Source organism: Xenopus laevis, chromosome 1L, assembly GCF_017654675.1.
Source record: "Xenopus laevis strain J_2021 chromosome 1L, Xenopus_laevis_v10.1, whole genome shotgun sequence".
Taxonomy (NCBI): Eukaryota; Metazoa; Chordata; class Amphibia; order Anura; family Pipidae; genus Xenopus; species Xenopus laevis.
In genome coordinates, this window is record NC_054371.1 from 115,536,977 (window position 1) to 115,562,825 (window position 25,849).

At 39.7% G+C, this 25,849-nt stretch overlaps 1 protein-coding gene across 3 annotated transcripts in view; it reads left to right on the plus strand.

The window, feature by feature from the left end:
* Nucleotides 1–25,849, plus strand: part of LOC108713230 (kelch-like ECH-associated protein 1A) — a 76,967-nt gene that overhangs the window by 43,129 nt on the left and 7,989 nt on the right. For 2 of the 3 annotated variants that reach the window (XM_018256117.2, XM_018256125.2), the window contains exons 2-3: nucleotides 11,078–11,225; nucleotides 17,977–18,717. In XM_018256117.2, coding sequence (XP_018111606.1) covers nucleotides 18,112–18,717 — 606 coding nt within the window. In that variant the 5' untranslated portion in view covers nucleotides 11,078–11,225; nucleotides 17,977–18,111. Of the gene's footprint in view, nucleotides 1–10,292; nucleotides 10,878–11,077; nucleotides 11,226–17,976; nucleotides 18,718–25,849 lie in introns of those variants that run through there. The other variant, XM_018256107.2, reaches the window with a different exon arrangement.

The window sequence follows — 25,849 nt, forward strand, 5'->3', positions numbered from 1 at the left end:
AGTATTGGAACTACCGGGATGAAATAAGCTTACAGGACGGGGTGTTCTTCAAGGGCCAATGCATTATCATTCCAAAGCAACTACGTGCAGAGATGCTACGTCGCATTCATTGGAGCCATATAGGTGGTGAGGCATGCTTCAGGCAGGCTCCAGAAACACTGTTTTGGCCGAATATGCATGGGGAGATTAAAGACTATGTAGAACAGTGCACTGTGTGTAACGAATATGCACATGAACAACAAAAAGAGACTATGATGTCACATCCCCTCCCTACACGGCCATGGCAGATTCTAAGTATGGACATATTCAACTACGCTGGCAAGGATTTTCTGCTTATCGTCGATCACTATTCAGATTTTTGGGAAATAGAACTGCTGCCTGACCTGTCGCCGGACACCACCATTAAGAGATGCAAGGCTCAACTTGCCAGGTATGGCCAACCCAACCGAGTCGTCACGGACAATGGTCCACAATTTGCTTGTGCTATGTTCACCAAGTTCTCTCAGGAATGGGGTTTTGAGCATGTTACTTCGTCACCAATGTACCCTAAAGCTAACGGTAAAGCAGAATCGGCAGTGAAAATTGTTAAAGGCCTGTGCAGGCGAGCGAAACGTGCAGGAGACGACCCATGGAAATCAATCTTGCTGTGGAGAAATACGCCAACAATTGGCATGGACACTAGCCCCGCGCAACGCCTAATGACCCGCAGGCTGAAAACTCCCCTCCCAGTGACTGACACACTACTGGAACCTTGCGTTGCATCAGAAGTTCCTGGCAAGCTGCATTTCAAACGGCAAGTGGCAAAACATGCATATGATAAAACGGCCAGGGACCTTCCGGCACTAAATGTGGGGCAAAATATAAGAATGAAGCCTCTTCCAGGTGACAGGACTGGCATATGGAGACTAGGAACTTGCCTCCAACAAACAGACCCTCGCTCCTATCTGGTTGAGGTGGAGGGTACACTGTACAGGCGCAATCGAGTGGACCTCAGGCCAGCAGAGCCCAGTCCTAGCAAGCCTACAGTAACAGAGTCCAGTGAAATGCCGAGACTAGAAGTGGAGGCCACAGTGGAGAGCCAGTCTGAGCACTTGCCTGCAACGGACTGCACATCGGCCTCACAGCCTGAGAGTGAGCCTGAGATCCCGCGTTACTCACGCAGTAGCAGGCGAATTCAGCCACCAAAAAGACTTAACCTTTAAATAGTTTTCAAACAGTTATGTTTGGTTAGCTTTAAAAACGTTACATATGTGCATATTATTTAAGTACAGTAGGGCAAATAACGTTACCACTTGAAGGCTTGAAATATTGTTTAAATATGTTATATTATGTTATATTATACAGTTAGAAAAGGGAGATGTTAAGGGGTTATGCTGTCACCTAGTGGCAGACCGTATATTAGCACAGGATGTGTTTTGTATTCCTAGCACAGGAAGTGATAAAGCTGTGACAGCCATGTTATATATTTTGAGATCTGCACTGCAGCATGATTAAACAGCAGCTCTGAGTGGACCTGCACAGTCTCTGCATTATTGAACAGAACCACTGCAAACAATGGGGACTGGTTCAGTTGCGGCCAGCGGGCGGCAGCATTTTGTCGCCCTAGGCTCGGCCCTTTGTGGTCTGCCCTCAAATCCAGGCCTGAGGGTGCTTGTGGTGTTGCAGGCAGTGATCGGGGGAAACTCTGATCGGGGGGAACTCTGACGTATAGATTTTTTAAAATAATGTTTTAGTTTTCAGGTATTTTTGTGAGTTTCAGAAGCAGGTCCCTTTCTGTGGATGTCTGTTTCATTGGGAATGTGTCATCATGAATTTTTCATCTTAGTTCTTTTATATAGATCAGCGAACTCTGAGGTGACTTCTAATATCCTCATATATTACAGCAGGGGGTACTGATGACATCACTATGAACTGTTTATAAAAATATCAATGACACTGGATATTAATGACACTGGTGTATTAGATAATTATTTAAGATCCGTGTGTATATAAAGCTGCTTATTGGTAGCCACCATACACAAAAATTCCACTGTTTATCCTACATTATAGCATAAACAGACATTGCTCAATAAGCATAAACATTGCCACCTACCATCATATTGCAAAAATAAATCATATCCAAGTTATGCTGACTAACACCTAAGCATACAATATTACTTTGGGAGATAACTGTAATAAAATTATATTTGCTTTGGTGAAACATGGCTCTATTAAATAAATTGTGATAGGTGATAAGGGACTTAACTTTAGTAATATATACTGCACAAAAGATTGAGTTAAGTCTAGTGAAGCATACGAATGTATTTAAATAAATCTTGTCCTAGCATTACATAAACCCCATGAAAAAAAGATTTTCTTTCTTCTGCCTCATAGATATTTGCTGATATATTATAATTTCTCCATATCCCTAGTGCCAGTTTTCAGACAAATCTGAATTTGTCTGCATTTGTCCCCTTTTTTTAATAGTTACAGCATTAAAATGTCTATAACATCATAAGAATAACCTTAAACTCCCCCATAAAGCAATATTGGTTTTTTGTTTGTTTGTTTGTTTGTTTGTTACTAAAAAAGAAAAATTTATACTAAAAAGTATTATTAAAATGAATCTTTTTATGGGCCAGGAGAAATAAAATGGAGGGTATATTTTCCAAAGTAAATTATATCACATAAAGGGGCAAATTTACTTAAGGTCGAAGGATTTACCGATTTACCGTCAAAGTTTTTTTTAAAGAGACAGTACTTCGACTATCGAATGGTCGAATAGTCGAACAATTTTTTGTTTGAATCGTTCAATTCGAAGTCGAAGTCGTAGTCAAAGGTCGAAGTAGCCCATTCGATGGTCGAAGTAGCCAAAAAAAAAACATTCGAAATTCAAAGTTTTTTTTCCTCTATTCCTTCACTCGAGCAAATGGGCCCCTTAGTTATTTTTAACAACCACTTTTTAGTTTTTTTTGCTTACTTCCGAGTAAACTAGTCAAGGCAGCCAACACGTGGAAACTCACATATCATGCTTTCAAAAAAGACACATGAGCAGTAATTGTTAGGAGTGAATGAGGTTTAAATCTTTGCACATTTTATGAAGACAGCTAACCTATTAACAGAGTTCATTAAACCTTTGGCTGCCCAGTACAACATTCCTCTGTATTACCAGTATAGGGGACATTATAGACCGTTTATATATACAGGCCTTGGTTCCCAGAGCAGACTGCAAATGCTGTGGGATTTAGCACACAATCAAGGGAATTGAATACAAAATGATGCAATAGGTAGAGACAATAGAAGTTAGGAACACAACGAAGGGGATAGTTAATCTATAATGTTCTTACATTTAATGGAATATAGATTTTAATTTCTTTGATTAAAAATTAAAATTCACTTTACCGTATACTGTATATGCAGGGGGATTATGGGTTACTGCTTCCCCTTTGCATTAATCATTATTAGCAGAAAATTTTTACCTTGTGGACTATTCCATATAACCATGTAAAATCAATATGTCAGTTCTAAAGCTGGGCATTCACATACATTTAAAAACATACAAAAAATGTTGGTACATATATGCTGGCCAGATGATCCCAAGATCCAGATCTATGTACCATTTCATTTCCTGTTTTTGTGCATTTTACATTGACAGATAATGGACCTGTTCAGATTTGAATAGGATAAATAACTTGTTCCAACAGGTTGGAGTATCTGTCCTTGATGTCTTCTCCTGTACCCCATCCCAGACACCACAATCAAATCAATACTTAGAAAGTATTTGGAGACAGACCAGGACACGCAGTACCTATGCTGCAAAATATCCTTTTATTAGACACTACAGGCAGTGCGTAACTATAGAGGAAGCATTCCTATAGAGGTCAGCAACCATATTAACCAAGACGCGAGCAGGAGGATGTGCCCATGCACGATGTAGAATTTGTGCGTACGAACGAAGGAGCGTGTGCCCGCAAAGCATGGTTTTAGAGGTGCCGGGCCATTTTAAGATTTTTTTTGCTGTGGGGCCTGGTGCCAAGTCGGTACACTGCTGACTACGGGGGTTATTTATTAAAGGTTTGAGTTTTGAGGTTTTTTGAATAAACTCACAATTTAAACAAACGCGAATGTTTGATTATTTATGAAAATACCTGAATGTAAAAAACTTTATTGAATACAATGGGGGAAAAAACTTGAATACCTTGAATTTATCGGGTTTTCAAACGCTAAATAGCATAAAACTCCAGAAAATCATGAAGGCAAAAAACATCTTCAAATGGATAAAGGGACCTCTGCCATTGACTTTTACATGAATTTGACAGGTTTTAGCTGGAGTATTTTCAGATTTGGACTTTTAGCAGCTTCAGGGCATAATAAATCTCAAAAAAATTGAAATCTTTGGGGCAGATATATTGTCAGTTTCCCAGGTGCCCCCAGTTATTTGACTTGTAATTGATAAATCACTCTTTACTGCTGCTGCACTAAATGTTGGAGTGATATCACCCCCCAGGCCCAGACTGGCAATCTGTGGGTTCTGGCAAATGCCAGAGGGGCTGCTGTATGGTTCCATAGAAAATTACCATATATTGGGCTGGTAGGGGGCTGTTTGGGCTGGTAAGGGGCTGTTTGGGCCTCTGTGTACTTGGAATGGCAGGGCCTATTTTGACTCCCACAAACTCCCCCTGGTCATGCGACTTATGCCTGCAGAGAGAAATGCTTTCTGGCAGGCTGCTGTTTTTCCTTCTCAATGTAACTGAATGTGTCTCAGTGAGACATGGGTTTTTACTATTAAGTCTTGTTCTTAGATGTACCAGGCAGCTGTTATCTTGTGTTAGGGAGCTGTTATCTGGTTACCTTCCCATTGTTCTTTTGTTTGGCTGCTGGGGGGGGGGGGAAGGGAGGGGGTGATATCACTCCAACTTGCAGTACAGCAGTAAAGAGTGATTGAAGTTTATCAGAGCACAAGTCACATGACTTGGGGCAGCTGGGAAATTGACAATATGTCTAGCCCCATGTCAGATTTCAAAATTGAATATAAAAAAATCTGTTTGCTCTTTTGAGAAATGAATTTCAGTGCAGAATTCTTCTGGAGCAACACTATTAACTGATTCATTTTGAAAACATTATTTTTTCCCATGACAGTATCCCTTTAACACTATTGTACATTAATGCACCTGAGATGTTATCAGGTTAGGATTTCCCCATCGATCCACACATATGAGTTTTTAATATATATGTCAGTTTATGGACACAGTCCAGCACTATTAGTTAGAAGCGCTAATAGTGAGTCTTGTAATTTTGGAAGTGTGTTTTTTAATATTACCCGTTACGGGTGTCCTGTTGGAACCCGGAAATATAGATGCAGCTGTTTACACTGCAAATAATCCACTCTACCATGTCATTCCTAACCCAAGTGTATTTTTTTAGTTGTAATACTGGTGTGTAGGCAGCCATCTCAGGTCATTTTGCCTGGTCATGTGCTTTCAGGGGAGCCTTCTTTGCAAATCCGGCGCTTAGTGGGCCCTTTTCCCTTTCTGGAGTACAGAGCATAAACTATTTTCTACCTTTTGCAATTTCTGCTTGATCCCAGCACTGAGAAAGACAAAAGAGTTAGTTTAGGAGTCTGTGATCTGGCTTAGGGAAATAACAAAAGCCAAATTCATTAACACAGATGAACAGGAGAATTCAGGGAAGCTGCTTATATTAAGCTTGCATGTGGGAGTTTCCCATACACATCATTGAACCGGCATCTAGTTCAGCTGTCAAAAAAGTGTCTTCTAAGCTATATTAATCAGTTACGTTTGAACAATGAACTTTTCAAACATCTTTCCTCACTCAACCTGTATTCCCCTAATCTGTTTTCTTTACATACTATAATTTATTATTCCATCTAATTAGAAATAAAGAATGGCCATGAAATAGGCCAAATGTTTAGAAGCATGAGGCCCATGGACACCTGGGCCCACATGGACTTTCACTGGTATCCCAATGGGCCAGTCCGACACTGCCCTGCTTGCACAATATGGGCTGTCTGTCAGAAAATGCAGGGATGTTATGAATAAAATGGCAAATTGCAACATCCAGTGTTCTGTTCCTAAATTGTACAAGTGTTTTATATTATATGTGCTTTGTTTTGTATTATTTATGATAGTAGCTGTGCCATATTTAATTACCATTCAATTTTTTGTGTACCCATATAAATTTACAAAGCAGACTGTTTCACATTCTTAAAGGTATATCATTATATAAGCGTAAACTATATGTTTCTATTTCTCTCTCTGCCCTAATATAACTCCAGGAGAGATCAGAATGATTAACACGTATTGGGCTGATAGCTCATTGTTGCCTGGAGATGTGACTATTTGGAGAAACATTAGCACTGGCCGAGCACAAAACTGTTGAGTCACTGCTGTATTTTCCGTCACAGAACTAGAAACAGCGCGGGAACAAACAGTGAACTTAGAACAACCCTGGTGACCTGAAACGTGCGGTCCTAGTGCCGCTGCTTGGTGAGGTATTGCACGCTGTAATGAGCACAAGGCAGCAAATGTGGGAAGCAGCAGGTAGACTGATCCTTTAACCCTCCCTGTGGTACAACACCTGTTAACTCCTGCTAGCTTGCTCGGGGATTGAACTGCCAGCTGGTGAGAATTTGTTAGGTGCCTCGACGCCATTCTGGATTGTGTGTGCGTTTTACAGTTTGTTGGCTGCTTCAGTCTTCAGTGTTGCAAAGTGAGGAAACGCAGGCGACCAGTCAGAGGCGCAGAATATGATGGAAGTGATAGAAAAATCGAAAGTACAAACTACACACAAGACAACTGTGGGATGAAGATGCAGTGTGCAGCATTCACATCTGACAGTCCTGTCATGTCGGATACATGTAGTTTGTACCTGCAATGTTTCCATCACTTCCATTATATTCGGCGACTCTGACTGGTCACCTGCGTTTCCTCACAAGGCATCACATCGCACCTAGGGTTGCCACCTTTTCTGGGAAAAAATACCAGCCTTCCTATATTTTTGTGTTTTTTTCCCCTATAAATAACATTGGCATCAAGCAACATTTTTACTGGCCAGGCCGGTAAAATACTGACCAGGTGGCAACCCTAATCACACCACAACGCTCTGTGGAGTTCAGCACTGAGGGTCCAGATTTTGGTCCACTAATCATTTTGGATTTGGCAAATTCCAAATCCTGCATAATGTGCTGGAATCAGCCAGGTCCCAAATACTATTGAGAAGCCAGTGTCAACAAGTGAGGTCCCTAAAATCTTCAATGTCTCTCTTTACTAAAACTTTACTAAACTTTTTGAAAGATGAGAAATTGTGAGAGTTAGTATAGCAGTTGTTTCTATGGGGTGATAAAAAGGGGCACACAGTCACAGGCATCATACTATTGGCAACAATTTTTTATATTTTTTTAGGTACAACACACAAAAACTAGAGCACTCGAACCTCATCTGCCGATTTTTTTAGAAAAGCTGTACACACTTATAATGCACGTATTGGGCAATTTTGAACGCAAACTTTCACACACACATCAACCAACCCTTTGTCATAAGCGGCATAAAGATCCAGTATGGGCATTTTTGAGACCAGATTTCATTTAGTATTAAGTGTGAAGAGGAATAAGGTTTGGGGGCAATGGTAGATAATGGGACAAATCTCCTGAAAATGCCTTGCCAACCAGATTATAGTCATTGCATGTAAACACTTTGTGTAACCTGGGTAATGATGAGAAAAAGCAGCTTTAGAAAGCAAACATAGTGCTCACTTAACAGTGCAGTGTCTGGAGGCAAAGAAAAGCCCTTCTCTTACCGTCTGCCATAGGCTACGTGCCTAGTCCCCTTGAACACTAGGGGCTGCACAGATTTCTGAGTATGGCTGTAAGGCACTGTATTGGTAAAGGTTTTTACTGGTGTATTAATGCACGTAGGCAGCCCCCTCCCACCCCATACATGTTCCCATTGAGAGGCTCAAGTTAGTAAGCAGCAGGAGGCGCAACCCACAACAGGGCCTAGGCAATAAGGACAAGACTCAGCTGTGCCTTCTGATGCTGCACTCTGAATAAAGCAGTCAACCCTGTATTCATGTGGATATCTAAAGATGTCTTTATTTCAAAGCGGAGCACAGAGAATTGCAGCAATTTGCACAGTAAGCAGTGAGCAAAGCGCAGAAAAAAAGGCTGTATATATATATATATATATATATATATATATATATATATATATATATATATATATATATATATATATACAGTCCAAATGCTGGTGCACTCAAAACAAACGTTAATGCCTAGGTGCTGGTTATAGCAAAACATGTATAACGAAAAAAGAACCGCACTCACAGGGCTTTATGAAGGTGCAAAATCAAAAATTGATGTTTATTTCGACGTTTCGGCTATTCACTTCCTGATGACGGCTTAAGTGAATAGCCGAAACGTCGAAATAAACATCAATTTTTGATTTTGCACCTTCATAAAGCCCTGAGAGTGCGGTTCTTTTTTCGTTATATATATATATATATATATATATATATATATATATATATATATATATATATATATATATATATATAATCCTCTCCAGAAGAAGCCGCACAACTCAGGACTTATTGCAAAGTAATAAATTTATTAAACACACTAACGTTTCGGCTGCAACATCAGCCTTTGACAAAGGCTGATGTTGCAGCCGAAACGTTAGTGTGTTTAATAAATTTATTACTTTGCAATAAGTCCTGAGTTGTGCGGCTTCTTCTGGAGAGGATCGTATGAAGTGTCTTGATGCATGCACCCAGGCAATGAGAGTATATTTATCGTGAGTGCTGGGAGTTTGGGGGAGTATGTATATATACATACATATATATGGGGCCCGGGCATCTTGTACAATGAGGTCTGCACAGGTTCCTGACCACTGGTTTATGACCGTAAGACCCAGTATTGGTGAGAGTTAGTACTCAGGGTGGGATTTCCATAGAGGGTGCCGGAGACCGAAATCTCCCACCGCTCACCCATCGTCCCTCAGGATCGAGCACATGAGCGTCCTTCATACCTGCATCCATAGCACGGGGGACAGGGTGCAAAGAGATTTCAAAAAGGGCAAAATATCACACCCTCCCAGTCCCTTGTGGTCCAGATGTAAACACAATTCAGGTGTGGCTGCCCTAGGTCCGGACCTTTGCCACAAATCCAGGCCTGCCAGTATTGCTATATCAACATATTTGCAATATCCTTCTTCTGTTTGTTGATAGAACGATGGCAACTGAAGGTCTCAAAAGCTGTCCAAAAGTAAGCCATAAGCACTCATTTCTCAATACTGAGATTAACTAGCCCTTGCATTGTTTATACCTCAAATTCAAACTGTAAAATCCTGCATTGTCCACACCTGTAATACCCCCTCCATTGTTCACACCTATAACACTTTTATTGTTCACCCCCTAAAGTCCTGTACTGTTCACACCTCAGACCCAGACTGAAACGGCCCACATTGTTCACCTCACCTGTTCACACCTCATAAAACGGCTGAAGGGGCAGCAGCACGGTGTCACTGTATGTAGCACAGTATGAACTGTTCATTTTAGAGTGGTCCTGATAGGTTTCCCTATCTCCTACTGTATTCTGCCTGCCCTATGCTCCCTGTGTGTGCCATATTCTGTCTGTTCTATGCTTCCTGTGTGTGCCATACTCTGCCTGCCCTATGCTTCTTGGGTGTGCTATACTCTGCCTGCCCTATGCTCCCTGTGTGTGTTATATTCTGTCTGCCCTATGCTGCTTGTGTGTGCCATACTCTGCCTGCCCTATGCTCCCTGTGTGTGCCATACTCTGCCTGTCCTATGCTCCCTGTGTGTTGCTTACTCTGTCTGCCCTATGCTCCCTGTTTGTGCCATACTCTACCTGCCCAATGCTCTCTGCGTGTGCCATACTCTGCCTGTTCTATGCTCCCTGTGTGTGCCATACTCTGCATGTTCTATGCTCCAGTTTGAAATCTGGTTATCAGGGTCCAAATTACCCTAGAAACCGTGAATTGATTTGAATAAGAGACAGGGATATGAATATGAGAGGCTTTGAAAAGAAAGATGAGTCATATAGCAGCAACAATAAATCTGTAGCTTTACAGAGCATTTGTTTTTTAGATTGGGTCAGTGACGCCCATTTGAAAGTTAGAAAGTCCACATTAGGCAAATAATTTAAAAAACTGTAAAAAATTAAGACCAGTTGAAAAGTTGCTTAGAATTACTCAAGTGTAACTTAAAGGTGAACCACCCCTTTAAATGCAAAGGTAAAGCTAAATCTGCATTGCACCTTAATCCCCTGAACGGCTGAGGAGCTGTATTTTATGGGGGATGCTTTGAGCTATAGTCTCACAGCAACTGCAGTTCCAGATTTTCCTGTCTGTAGATTAAATGCTCAAAAGATGAAAAGGCGGCACTCCAGTAAGATAAAAAGGTGGTTTTATTCCAACAGGTCACTGACCAACATCACCTGACGCGTTTCGGGAGTAACTCCCTTAATCATAGTTTGTAGATTAAATGACTGTGCATAACGTTAAACACTCATGTTGTAAAAGGGGCAACACCATTATGCAAAAAGAAACCTTGCACCACGATTATTCCTTTTCATTGTAAACACTGTCACTGTTCTTTGTCAGAGAGTTAAAATTGTGGCAACTCCTGTTTTGCATACAAACATAGCATTGCAATGATTCACATGCAGGCTCAGCTTGGTCGGGATGACTTTGCAGTAATTCAGAGAAGAATGTTTTCCTGTTAAACCACATCAGTGCACAGAAGTTTAAGCAAAAACAGCGTTCTCAGCAAGATCGCAGCCTTTCTCGCTACAGCCAAAACATTATAAAAATCTGCCTTTGCTAAGTCAGACATTTCAGCCAAGTAGAAAATTCTGGGTAAGTATCTTATTAAGGAATGAAAGAAGAAGAAGAAAGATATTTCTATGTTCAGAGACAACAGTAGTAAATGTGGGGTTAACAGGAAGTGTGTCAGTCACTCTGCAATGAATACCTGGGGTGGTTTTCTTTACCGTGTCTCTAGAAAAGAGAGAAGCTGTTGGATCTTCACAGGTAACTTTCTATTCTCTCTTTAATAGAACCCAGCAATGTCACATAGAGAAGATATGCGAGAGAATATGGAAGGATCTTTGGAGTTAAACTGTAAGATAGAAAAGTTACGCTGGTCTCCATCGGGTCTACAGTGGAACTGTGACAGCACCTCTTAGGATTTTGCGTTATAAGTCTGTAAGTGTTATGCTTCTTTTGTTGCAGTCATGCTACAAAACTATTGGTATTGCGTTCTGTGTGTCTGTTGTAAATTAGTTTTGCACTAGGCACAAGCTGCAGGTACAGACCACCTGAGAGAATATAATAATGGGCATGTTACATAACATTTTCTTTACTAATTTCTAATGGTCGCATTTTGTAACTTTGTTTGCTTGCATATTTGTTGGAATACATTTACATTTTATAGCTGTACAACTAAACTGAAATTTCATAAAATATGTCTGGAACGTTGAACAAAAGCGAGCCTTTCATGTTAATTAATATGGTGTGGAATGTAGGGTCATGCAAGCAGTCACAGTTTTGGCTTATTAATGCATTCACATGTTCTCTACTCTCATTAATTGTGTTCCTATATATATTTATATATATATTTATATATATATATATATATATAAATTACAGAAAGATCTTTTATCCAGAAACCGCAGGTCTCAAGCATTCTGGATAATATATCTGATATATATATATATATATTCATTCAGGATGGACCAGCACACCATTTTCATCAACCAATAAATATTTATTGCATAATCACTGTGCATCCAGAGAGAGAGAGAGTAGACTTTTTTTTCGTATTGTGTTTGTTTAATTAAGGGAAACTATATCCAAAGATTTGTTTCTTTACTTATTGTTGTTAAAATAGCTTTTTCCTTAATGTTGCTATCGTGCTAATAAGATATAAGGCCCCATTTATTACTCAAGTGCAGTGTACACAGTACAATTTCTGATACAAATCAGTGCTTTTTTATACATAATGCATAGTTTTTTTTTAATCCACAATTCCATTTAATTTACAGCCCTGCAAGTTGGACTTGCAGCAATTGGTAGGAAATCATATGCAAGTTTCATCTAACCTTTCAGAGTCAGGGTTGCATCATTTAAATGCATACCTCCCAACATTTTGGAAATAGAAAAAAGGGCCAAAAAGATTTGTGTGGCAATTTTTTTGACCACACCAATTTTTGTGACCACACCCCTTAATTACCAGTTTCATTTTACAGAATTTGGCAGGTTATGAAAGTTTGAACACATTTCTGTCGTTTTTATCTGTTATTACAGTTTTGCTAATGAAGGTGAATTGCCATTTAGGCTGCAAGTCTGTTTCCCCAAGAGACCTGCTTATCTTAAATAGTTACAAAAGTATCTAAGTTCACCTGCCACATATTGTGTGCTCTCTGCCAAAAGCCAATTAAGTTAGAAACTTTGTATCTTTTTCTGGCTGTTCAAATGCAGGAGATCAAAGAGAAAGTCAGGACATTTCAGTAAAAAACCCAGGACTGCAGGTTGAGCTGTCAAAATCAGGACTGTCCCGCGAAAAATGAGACAGTTAGGAGGTATGCACTGTGAGCAATGTTCAGGGTGGCGATAGCTCCAAGGTTTCAAAGCATCAGCTGCACACAATCGGCAGAAGAAGCAGGATAGACTCAGTGGTGCTTGGCACAACTATACTTTAGTGCAAGAAATGTGTTTAGACATAAGTACATTTAATGAATAGCATTGGTAAGCACAGCATTTACATTCATTTTAGTGTGATTGCATTTGCGGCTGTGTAAATGATCCATGTAGAGTCCTACAAATGCCAAGAGTGGTTGATAATGCCCACTGTATTCAATATCGTAATGTTAGGAGCCCGCTTTTGCTCAGTCTGTATATACAGAATCATGGAACGTATCACACACGCACACACTTGATGTGAACAAAATAGCAACATTTATTTGCAGGCTTCTGTATGGTTCAGGGGAAAACAACCCCTCTCCTCAGGTACACAGTAGAGTACAGGTTTAGTATCCATTATGCAGAAATCTGTTATCCAGAAAGCTCCAAATTAGAGAGAGGCCATCTCCCATATACTCCATTTTAATGAAGTATTAAATTATTGTTTTTAGTAGACTTAAGGGGGAATGTAATGAAAAGTCACAAGCATTATTTAAAATGGCGTCTTTGCCAATGTTTAGCACTGCTTGCAATGTAAAATCATTCGCTGGTGAATATCAGATTGCGCATTGTCGCTAAGTAGAGGTTTAGCGTTAACACCTGCTCTGGAGTTTCGTTAAATATTTTGTTACAAAAAATGCTTTGCGATTGTGAAATTTTATTACATACACTGTGAATATTCGCAAAAGCCATTTGGTCGCAAATGGACGCGATGCAGTCGTTGAGGCCTGTAATCAAAAAAAGGACACACATGATCGCTAATGTTCAAAAGCGTCTTTGCACAGGTTTTTTGTGCTAACGAAACATATTACATTCCCCCATTTAGCATGAGTACAGATTCAGTTAAAGGAATTGTTCAGTGTAAAAATAAAAACTAGCCAAAAATGTAATGTATAAAGTCTGAAGTGACTGGATGTCTAACAAAATAGCCAGAACACTACTTCCTGCTTTTCACCTTTTTTGGTTTCCACTGATTTCCACTGATTGGTTACCGCCTGGGTTTCCACTGATTGGTTGCTGCCTGGTAACCAATCAGTGACTTGAGGGGAGGCCACATGGGTCATAACTGTTGCTTTTGAATCTGAGCTGAATGCTAAGTATCAATTGCAAACTTACGGAACAGTTAGGACTCTTACAGACGAGCATTTTTAGCTACGCTCCCCTGCATTACGGTTTCATACGTTCAGCCACAGGGGATTGCAGTAGTAGTTTTTTTTTCTTTCTTACATGCGTCTGTGTGAGTACAGCCCCATTGAAAAGAATTCAGTGCGTCTATTCCTGCGCTCCCCTGCGGCTGAACGCATGAAACCGGAACACAGGGGAGCACAGCTAAAATCACTCGTCTGTAAGAGCCCTTATATCCCATGTGGCCCCTTAAAGTTGCTAACTAACTCAGAGTTAGAGAGCTAAAAAACAGGAAGCTGGGTTCTGTTCTTTTACTCCAGCCTTTATAGATTACATTTTTGGCTAACTAACTATATTACAAACATTTTTAATTGTTCACAGTCTATCTATTTACCCAATTTTTATTTTACACTGAATTGTTTGATTAAAACTACCTTTGATGAATGTCTACAGGAAATTGTTCTAAATTCTACGGCATATTCTCAGTTGTACAGAGTTAAATAGTATGGGACCTGTTATCCAAAATGCTTGGGACCTGGTGCTTTCCGGATAATGGATCTTTCTATTATTTGGATCTTGATATCTTGTCTACTAGAAAATCATGCAAACATGAAATAAACCCAATAGGCTGGTTTTGCTTTAAATAAGGATAAATTATATCTCAGTTTGGATAAAGTACAATGTACTGTTTTATTATTACAGAGAAAAAGGAAATCATTTTAAAAAATTTGTATTATTGAGTCTATGGGAGACAGCCATTCCATAATTCTGAGCTTTCTGGATAACGGGTTTCTAGATAACAGATGCCATACATGTATATACTTTTGAAATCTGTAATACTGTTTAAATATAGATTGAAGCTGTGCAAAGCTGCGTACCCACCCCAAGTTCATTCCTGTTGTTTGTAAAGTTCTAAGGTCCAAAACACAGATTTTATTGATAAATGTCAAAGGAAGATGTATGAAAAATGCTGAGCTTTCCAATGACTCATGGTGTGATTCTAATCCACTCAGCTTTTGGTCTGCTCTTAGGGAGCTCTCTGATTATACATAGCATTTTTTAAAAAAATAAATAAAAGAAGAATAAGAGGAAGCCGATTAAGAAAAATATCATGCAATACTAACTGCTATCACCGTTGCCATAAACATTGTTAATAAATGATCCCTGTAAAGAAAGTTCCTGTTACCAGTAGGATAACTGTACATAGGTTCACAGTACAGAACTACTTACTTAACAATGACATGGATGGCATGTTTGCCAAACATTGTCCACAACCTTATCAGACAAGTCATCTAAAGTATAAAAAATAAACTTCAGAACCGTTTGGAAACAAAGTACTGTCTGTGGTCTGATGAAGTGAGAATTAAACGGTTCTGGAATCACAGGAGCGCAGGAGTAGATGCACTGAATTCTTTTCAATGGGGCTGTACTCAGGCAGATGCATGTAAGTGCCGAACACAGGTTGGAACGCAGCATGTTGCATTTTTCCTGCGTTCGACACTTACATGCGTCTGTGTGAGTACAGCCCATTGAAAAGAATTCAGTGCATCTACTCCTGTGCTCCCCTGCGGCTGAACGCATGAATTCGGAATGCAGGGGAGCACAGCTAAAAACGCTTGTCTGTAAGAGCCCTACTCTCTCTATCTGTGTGTACTCACAGACATGGGATGTGCATGCACAGAGCAGATTTCAGAGCAGAAAGGCTGAAGTATGCTCTGAAATTCACTCTGTGTGTGTCAATGCAGTAGCAGTGGATCAAACTTGGTTTCATTAAAGGCAGCTGTTAGAATTGATACAATAGTTGCTAATAATCACAGATGCTGTTGAGAAATGTATCGATTAAATGTTGCAAAATTTTAACCGTTTAGACTGCACCTGAATTACTGAGCTGAAAGACTCAAACACCAGAGACAGGAACACTAAACTTTAAACTTAGTTTTTGAAAAAACTGCAAAAAATATAAAATGGCAAGTAATTGATAAAAAGTCTTTATTTCTGGGAAACAATATGTAATCAATTGAACTGAAAAAAGTGATTGGATGGTGACCCCTTGATTCAACCCCTTGAATTGTACACAGTGCATGTTCCTTTAAACATTTTATAAAATAATGTAGAACACTATTGTAACCAGTCTACTGTTTGCCATCATTTTAATCTATATCAGTGTTATATTTCATAATATAAGTGGTTGACATATCTAAGATCACTCTAGCAAACATGAAATCGTGCATTCTTTATTTGGTTGTCTGCTGAGTTAAAAAGTGGTTGCGTATATTTTAATTGTGCGCAGAGGGAAAATTGTTTGCATTGTGCACATTTTTTCTGCTAATGCCATTTACTACGTAGGGGGGTATATGCCTTATTTATAAGTTACATGTGTCTGCCTCACTAGTCCAACAGATGCCTAGAATTTCACTATGGGACTGATTTACTAAGCTCGAGTGAGTTTTCGAAGTTAAAAAATTTCGAATTTCAAAGTAAATTTTTGGGTACTTCGAATAGGCTATATTCGACCATTCAACTTAGATTTGAACGATTCGAAGTAAAATCATTTGAATATTCGACCATTCGATAATCGAAGTACAAATTAAAGCTACCGAAGTGCAATGTTAGCCTATGGGGACCTTCCAGAGCACTTTTCTAAGTTTTGTTTGGTTGAATAAAAATCCTTCGAACGGTAAAAATCGTTCGATTCGAACTATTTAATCGTTCGATCAAACGATTTGTATTCGATTGTTCGAACACTAAATTCGGTGAAAAATCCTTCGACTTCGATATGCGAAGTTGAAGGATTTCAATTCGAGGGTCGAATTTTGAAGTTTTTTTAACTTCGAAATTCGACCCTTAGTAAATCTGCCCCCATGTGTCACTGCCAATATTTAGGAAGAGGTAAACAATATAGAGAAATAGTACAGCAATGCTACCCTCTTTTTAATAATAATATGTAAACACCTACTGTATGCCTACATGCACATAAACACATGCATAAACTACAATTAAGTAGAAACCGTGCGCTCAGGGCTATTTCAGAACTTAGAGAAAACGATTTGTCTTCACTGTTTATTTGTCAGTTGACTAAGTGACTAAGCTTTTAAGAGAGGGGTTTAGACTGTTGCAACTTGTTCTCTCAGATTCCAGAATTTTGCCAAACAGCAGCAAAACACGTGTATTGAACATGGCACATTTTCTAAGAATAATATTGTGTATGAGAACAATGTCCTACTACAGTTTCTTTTTTCTCATTTAACCAGAGAATGTATTCCTTTTCACATTTTACAAAATGTAAATTTCAAATGTTATTTTGAATGTGTGTCTAGATCTACAGATATTTGACTGCAACATCTGCTTGTCTTGCAACAGTCTAGAGAAATAATTCAGGTATAGGATCTAGAATGCTCGATATCTGGGGTTTTCCGGATATGGGTCTTTCTGCAATTTGGAAATCATTTAAACATTAATTAAAGCGAATTGGATTGGTTTGCCTCTAATAAGGGTAATCATATCTTAGTTTGGATGAAGTACAAGGTACTGTTCTATTATTACTGAGAAAAAGAAAATCATTTGAATTACTTGATTATAATGGAGTCTGTTGCAGATGGCCTTTCCCTATTTCGTAGCTTTCTGGATAATGGGTTTCCTGATAACATATCCCATACCTGTATATAAATAAATATAATTTTATGTGTTATTTTTTTTCTTTTTCCTTCTGGGATTCCTGTATTCCCATTCTCTCTGTCATTCTCATTTGTTATGTTACCCTTGCCTTCATTTTCTGTTACCTTTGCCTTTTTTAGTTTGCTGTTGTGTTTTTTTAATCTCTTACTCATTAATTTTCACAGTAATTCTCTCTCCCTCTTTTTCTGTTTTTTTTTTGATTTTCCATTCTGTCCATTCCTTGTGGCAGTGTGTAGTTGTACGATTTTTAAACATATTTCATTTCACGGTAGAAGTCTGGGCGTTTGAGTATTCATAGCAATGGTGCAAGTTTTATATATCTTTATTACTTCCTTATAATTATTTTCATGTGCATATTTACATAGCATTTATTTAAAATTGTGAATTGATTCAAAAGGTTTGGACTGTTTACATCTATGATAATATAATATATTCTTTTTCTGGAAACTGATTTGTGCATCTTTTTGTTTTTTAGGACTGGCAACTTTCTGTAACATGACAGAATTTATATAACAGAGACGTGTTTTGGCATAGTATAGTTAATTCCATGACAAAGATGAATGAAGAACTGCAGAGATTAAACTGCTAACTTTGCTGCAGTGTAAATCACATGGCATTGTTTTGTGCATTCTCTAACCCGAATTCAAGAATGCTATGTCCAAGGCAAAAAAAACAACCCAGTCTTAAAAACTGCTCAGCCATTGCGGTCCCATCTATGAAAGGACATGGATATCTCGATTACACCATTGAAAACCATACTTCGAAGGCTTTTGAGAAAATGGATGAACTGAGAAGAAATAACCTGCTGTGTGATGTTCTTTTGAGAGTCAGTCATAATGGTAAAGAGGAAAACTTTCACGCTCACAAGATAGTTCTTGCTTCTTGCAGCCCGTTCTTCAGGGCCATGTTTACCAATAACTTTCGTGAGTGCCATGCTCGGGAGGTCACCATCAAAGACATTTGCCCCAAAGTAATGCAATGGTTAATTGAATTTGCATACACTTCAAGAATAACTGTTGGGGAAAAGTGTGTTTTGCATGTACTTTTGGCTGCCATGAGATATCAAATGGAAGATGTGGCCAAAGCCTGCAGTGACTTCCTTGTTAAACACTTGGATTCCAGCAATGTCATTGGGATTTCTAATTTTGCGGAGCAAATTGGATGCATAGAGTTGTACCGAAAAGGAAGAGAATACATCAATACACACTTTAGTGAGGTAAGCCTTAATGATGCATGTGGCTCTTAATGTTTTTTTTCCTGCAGCCAGTCTTGCTTAATATGACTAAACACAAAAAAAGGTGTAAGCTTTCTGCTCTTCTGTTAAAAACGGCATATTATATACTGTACTTTTTAATTTTACATAAAAAGATATTTTTAAAAAAGGCCTGTTAATGTCTGGATAGATCATTTTGGTGACGGTCAGTATTAAATTCTGCTGCTAGAATCCTCCTACTCTGATCTAAGAGAATATAGACCTCCCCACTGCTGAAATACTTATCAAGTTTCCCATAAACTAAGGAACAAGCCCTCCATTCCTCTGAACCTCATATGCCTCTTTACTTGGCTGATTCCTCCGTTCTTCTGAGAGCCTGGTCACACCATCCTCTAACACTGCTGTTTATTCCACTTTAAAACGTTCTATTTCTTGCTGTTCCATGCAGTTGGAATGCCATCCCTGAATTCCTCGAGAGACAATCTTCCCCCTGTCTCTTCAAAAATTAACTTGGAGCACTGGCATAAATTCTGACAGTGATAACCACTGTAAACTGCAGCGTATGTATTTAGTCACTCACATAGGCTGTAAGCTCTTCAGGAAAGGGACTTCCTCTTGTCCCTTTAACACATAGTACTTAAGCTTGCATATAGTTGTGTGAGAGAGAGAGAGAGAGAGAGAGAGAGCCGCACACCCTAAAAATATTCAAGACCTGGGTGCTCATGCATAAGAAGTAGAAACAATGTGTAAAGTGATGGCACTTACAGGATTTGAGCAATAACAGTCAGAAAGTGTCAATAAAAAGAAAAAAGGTATATTCATCCGTGAATAAACCTTTTTTCTTTTTGACTGTTATTGCTCAAATCCTGAGTGCCATCACTTTACACAATATATATTTATATATATATTATATTATATTTAGAGACATCAATACATACATAGAAAAGTGAAGGATTCTTGCAAGGAAATGGTACTAAAAGGGTTATTTTCTTTTTTATCATTTAAATCTAGGGATGTAGCGAACGTCGGAAAAAAAGTTCGCGAACATATTCGCGAACTTGCGCAAAAACGCGAGCGGTTCGCGAACGGTTCGCGAACCCCATAGACTTCAATGGGAAGGCGAACTTTAACATCTAGAAAAGACATTTCTGGCCAGAAAAATGATTTTAAAGTTGTTTAAAGGGTGCAACGACCTGGACAGTGGCATGCCAGAGGGGGATCAAGGGCAAAAATGTATCTGAAAAATCTGCCTGTGTGTGCTTGGAAGAGATAGTGTAGGGGGAGAGCTGTTAGTGATTTCAGGGACAGATGATAGTAAGTTTGCTGGCTAGTAATCTGCTTGATACTGCTCTGTATTGGAGGGACAGAAGTCTGCAGGGATTTGAGGGACATTTTAGCTTAGGTAGCTTTGCTGGCTAGTAATCTACTGTTCTCTTTAAACAACTGCCATACGTTGACCTTGTAGGCATTGTTTGCCCAGTTTTTTTGGACGCAGCCACTGAAGCACAGTTGCCAGAAAAAATATGCCATATAAATGCTGAAAATAGTCATTTTTCGCCATTACGTAAAATATATTATGGCTGCTTGAAAAAAGTGACTCCGGTGTTTTTTCTGGAGACGGTAATATTATGGATATTTAGACAGAATGGGAACAAGGTCACACAGCTCGATGGCGGGTTGAAGAAAACAGTGTGCAAATAATGCCTACAAGGCCAACGTATACACTACTACAGCGGTGGATACGGATTACGTAAAATATATTATGGCTGCTTGAAAAAAGTGACTCCGGTGTTTTTTCTGGAGACGGTAATATTATGGATATTTAGACAGAATGGGAACAAGGTCACACAGCTCGATGGCGGGTTGAAGAAAACAGTGTGCAAATAATGCCTACAGGGCAAATAATGCCTAAAAGGTCAACTTATACACTACTACAGCGGTAGTAAATAAAAAAAGTAAAATAAAAAAAAATGAATATTAAAAAAAAAAAATTAAAGTTGGTGCTGCTGAACTACTAGGAGCAGCAGATTAGCACACCAGTCCACTCCCCAACACTGCTAGACTAATAGCACTGGGCTCTTATAGTAGTAGTAGTAGTAGTAGTAGTAGTAGTAGTAGTAAAACAACAAAAAAATAAATAAAAGCAGTCCTTACAAGGACTACTGTTATTGCAGCAGTCAGCAGATGAGATCAGAAGCAGGACAGCTGCCCACTGCAGCTACATACAGAGCACTGCAGTAGAAGGTAGATTACTAGCCAGCAAAGCTACCTAAGCTTAAATGTCCCTCAAACCCCTGCAGACTTCTGTCCCTCCAATAACAGAGCAGTATCAAAACGATTACTAGCCAGCAAACTTTCAACTGTCCCTGAAATCACTAACAGGCAGCAGCTCTCTCCCTACACTATCTCTTCAGCACACACAGGCAGAGTGAAAAAACGCTGCAGGGCTTCGGTTTTTATAGGGAAGGGGAGTGGTCCAGGGGAGAGCTTCCTGATTGGCTGCCATGTACCTGCTGGTCTGGGGTGAGAGGGCAAAAAAAAGCGCCAACAATGGCGAACCCAAAATGGCGAACGTCGCGCGACGTTCGCGAACTTCCGGCGAGCGCGAACACCCGATGTTCGCGCGAACAAGTTCGCCGGCGAACAGTTCGCGACATCTCTATTTAAATCTTGTAATAGATCCAACACCGTCCTTTTTTTTTTTTGCACTTATATATAATAACAATTAGGGATGCACCGAATCTATTTTGGATTCGGCCGAACCCCCGAATCCTTTGTCAAAGATTCGGGCAAATAGCGAACCGAATCCGAATTTGCATATGCAAATTAGGGGTGGGAAGGGGAAAACATTTTTTACTTCCTTGTTTTGTGACAAAAAAATCATGCTATTTCCTTCCCGCCCCTAATTTGCATATGCGAATTAGGATTTGGTTCGGCCGGGCAAAAGGATTTGTCCGAATCCTGCTGAAAAAGCCAGAATCTCGAACCGAATCAGTGCATCCCTAATAACAATTGTACACTTACACATTTCTTTCTCTTTCCTTATTTCCCTTCCCATTTCTTGCTAACCTCATTGCTCAAATTGTCTGTTTTATTTTACACTCATGTGGTATGTTTGTTTTATTGAAGCCCATGCATCATTTAAAGAGAATTACAAGGGATGCCAAATTTTACGCATCCCCAGTTATTATAATCACTTACTGAGACCATGTTAACTGAAAAATGCACTGGCCCTTGGTAAAACTGTAGGAGCATCATCTTTTTTAAGCAAAAACTGTAGGAGCACCACATCACTATCTTCTTCTGTCATCCAGAGATCCAATGTGGCCACTGTGTGATGTGTGCATATGCAGTAGATTTTAAAGTCAGGTTTCCTCTCTGCTGTGCATGCACACCCTGCATGGAGCCATACATGGATCCACAAGCAGAATGAAAAGGGCAACATGGTGCACAGGGGCACGGGCATGGGGTCTCAGGTAAGTGATTCTAATCACTGGAGGGTCCCTAACAAATTGTAGATCCTACAATGTACTCAGATTAAAAGAAAAGAAAAAGATTAAAAAAGAAAATAGTTGGGGTTACAGGCTAATCATTATCTAGGTCAGGGCTGTCCAACTGGCGGCCCGTGGGCCGCAGACCCCACCTCATGTGGCCCTCCACATCAAAGTCTGCCTACTGTGTCTGTTTACCATATGTAAGATTTATAAGGTATCACTACAGAGATTAATTTGCCCCTGCATTGTTTAAACCTCAAATTCACACTGTAATCCCCTGCATTGTTCACACCTGTGATCCCCCTGTATTGTTCACACTTGTGACACCTCTATTGTTCACTCCCCTAAAGGCCTGTACTGTTCACACCTGAGACCCAGACTGAAACTGCCCACATTGTTCTCCTGTTCACACCTTATTTAAAATGCTAATGGAGCACCAGCACTGTGTCACTGTATGTAGTACATATTAGACTGGTCCTGATTTTCCTGTCTCCTGCTCTGTTCTGCCTTCCCTATGCTCCCTGTGTGTGTCATACTTTGGTATTTATTCTGGGGGTTTGTTAGCATTTGAAAATAATTGTTAGTGGTCCATAAGGTGTTTAATCATATGCTGGGGTTCTGTATCATCCACAGGGGAGGAGGAGGCATATGGATTTATGTGTATGTCTTAATATGACTTAGCTTTTTTCACATATGAGTGACATCCTTGCCAGGGCAGGCACAAGGTAGTTTGGCACCAAAGGTAAGAGCTTCAATCAGTGACCCCCTGTCCTGCATTACCATTTCCCTCCTTACCATGATGGTTTTTAAATAAAGAGAGCAAGAAAGTGTACAACACTTTTTCATTTATATTACTGCCCCCCATACCTGTACCAGCAAGCCCAGCAGCCATCCATGATACAGCCCTCCTGCAGCCATCATATTGCCCCCAATCCTTACCTGTGCCAGCAGCAGTCAAAAATAAATCTGATCACATCATATTGCCCCAAAGTATTTTTGTACCTGTGCCAGCACCCAGCAGCAACAGCAAAAATATGAGCCCCAAATCTGTACCTAGCTGTGCCAGCAGGAAGCTTCACACTTTACAGTAATAGAAAGAATGTCTTCAGTTCAGTGCAACTGTGCAAGGCTGAGAGCAGCGAGAGCCTCACCAAGCAGCCCGCCAGCTCTCTGCCTCTCTCTGTCATCACATCAGTGAAATCATTGACGCGTGTATGCACATCGCGGTGCACCACACAGAAGGAGCTATTACTTGCCGGCAAGAGGGAGAAGGGGAAGGAGATGGATTCCACCCAACTGGGTGACCATGATTTCTGAAACAAATTATTAAATAAACTCTTGAAAAAAGTGCGCCCCTCAATGATGGTGCCCTAGACAGCTGCCTATTCTGCCTACTCCTAGTTCCGGCCCTGATCCCTGCAGTGAGCACCAACTATTTGTTTTTTTGGTGTGCTATTAATGTGGACATTGTCTTGGGGTAACATGGGTGTGGTTTAAAGTGGGTGTGGTCTAAAAACAGGGAGTGGCTAACACTGGCTTCCATTATCGGCCCTCCACCATGTAGATTGGAAAAATTCCGGCCCTCTGTACCATAGAAATTGGACAGCACTGATCTAGTTGTAACAGTGGTATGACAGGCATGGATCCACTTGTTTCATGATCAAATGTTGAAAGATATATAAATGAAATCACACAAATGCCTAATGCTCAGCTACTCCAGTAATCATGATGGTGGCTTTAGTATCTCCACCTTTTTATGATGGGTCACCTACCTCCAAGCTTTTCAATCATACCTATTGGTTTAAACAATCTATGACAGGCCTAATACCCACCAGGATGTCAACACCCAGGACCCCGTCTTTATCCACCTTTGCTTTTTAAATAACCTCTTAAACTCTTCTTTCCCCATCTCTTTACACTAACTCCTTACACTAACACTCCACCTCAGGATCCTACCACCAGATGCAAGAACCTTCACCACATAAACCTACACCAACTCTCATCCACTTTACAGCCTTTGCTTTTTTCTATGTTCTTTGTTTACTGACCCTGAACTTTCTACATCTTTCTGCACTGACACAATCACCACTATTTTGAACAACATTGCACTGAAAACCAACCATGTCATGCTCACCAACAACCCTGGCACACAAAACATGCAAAACAGTCCAGAAGAATAGAACAATGTTGTATTTCAACTCTAACTTCCACAAAAATGCTCTAAAAAACTTCAGGGTTGCCTTGTCCTTTGCAAAGCAGCCCTAGTTTTTTACTTTCATGCGAAAATAGTCACATAGTCCCAAACAAATGTTCAACTCTTTCAACTTCCTGATATATCCACCCACCTAAAATGCTGCCTCCTGTATTACTTCAGAGGACGTTGATAGTTATTTCTAGACAAAATGTTAAAAATCCACAAGGAGATAATGCTGAATCCAATGGACTGTACATTAGCATTCATTTTCTCAGCTGATGTGTCACTTACTTCCTTTTCCACACTAACCATCTCTCTTCTCTTTTCTAACCCACTTCTCCATCTCTTAGAAGGGGAACCGCTAAGCAACCTCATGGTACCTTCCCATTGTCAATTTACACTACTAATCTTGGTCAGCTGATCAACTAGTTTGGATTTTAGGGTCATTTATATGCTGATAATACTCAAATCTACCTTTCCACTCCAGACCTGCCCTCACTTTTAGATTGTGTCACAGCAATCTCTGCATTTATATGCTCTCGTTGCCTCCAAAACCAAACGGACAAAATGTAATTGCTTGTCTTTCTACTTTTCCTTGCCTGATGCCCTTGTTGCTGCCACCTCATCCACCGCCACAAATGCTTACTAAACTTTAGCCTTAGGAATATTTCTCACACTCAACCCTTCTTCATGCAAGAAACAGATGAGAATCTCATCCGTGCCCATGTTATATGTCAAACTTCTGTAACTCACTACACTGCAGACTGTCTAAAATTACTCTAATCCATCATGAACGCTACTGCTAGACGTATACCATTCTCCTCCCTCTCCTCTCTGCTTTCCTGTTCTGCAAGTCCCCACACTAGCTTCCTTACTCATTACTTCTTCTCACTCCTACATCCTGGACTTTGACATGCTGCACCCAACTTCTGAGACTCTTCTCCTCATCCTATTAGACACTTTCAGAACCTTCAGGCTTTCAAATGATCACTTAGAGATACTGACACCAGAAATTAAACAATTTTTACATCTATCATAGTATTGGCTTTGTTTGCTACTTATAATTTAGCCATAAAGTATTTGCTCAAAGCTTTTAGATTACCCATCTGACTCACCATGCTCGTCTATGAGAGGGCTGCCATATTTGTGCAGCAGAAGTCTGTTAGCATTAGAAATTTACAGACAGGCTGAGATGGGGTTTAGGAACATCAACTAAAAATTATTTACAAAAACAGACCTCTCCGCAAAAAACGATCAACACGACCTATAGGTAACTTTTAATGTACATTCATATTTAAAAAGTTGTTTCTTTACATCAGTATCACTTTAAGACCCAACTATTCATTCAAGCCTATAATCATTACTATCCTACCTTAAAGGAACTCTTAGACTGTAAGCTTTTAGTATGGCTCTCCACCGATTGTTTCACAATATGCAATTCTAACTG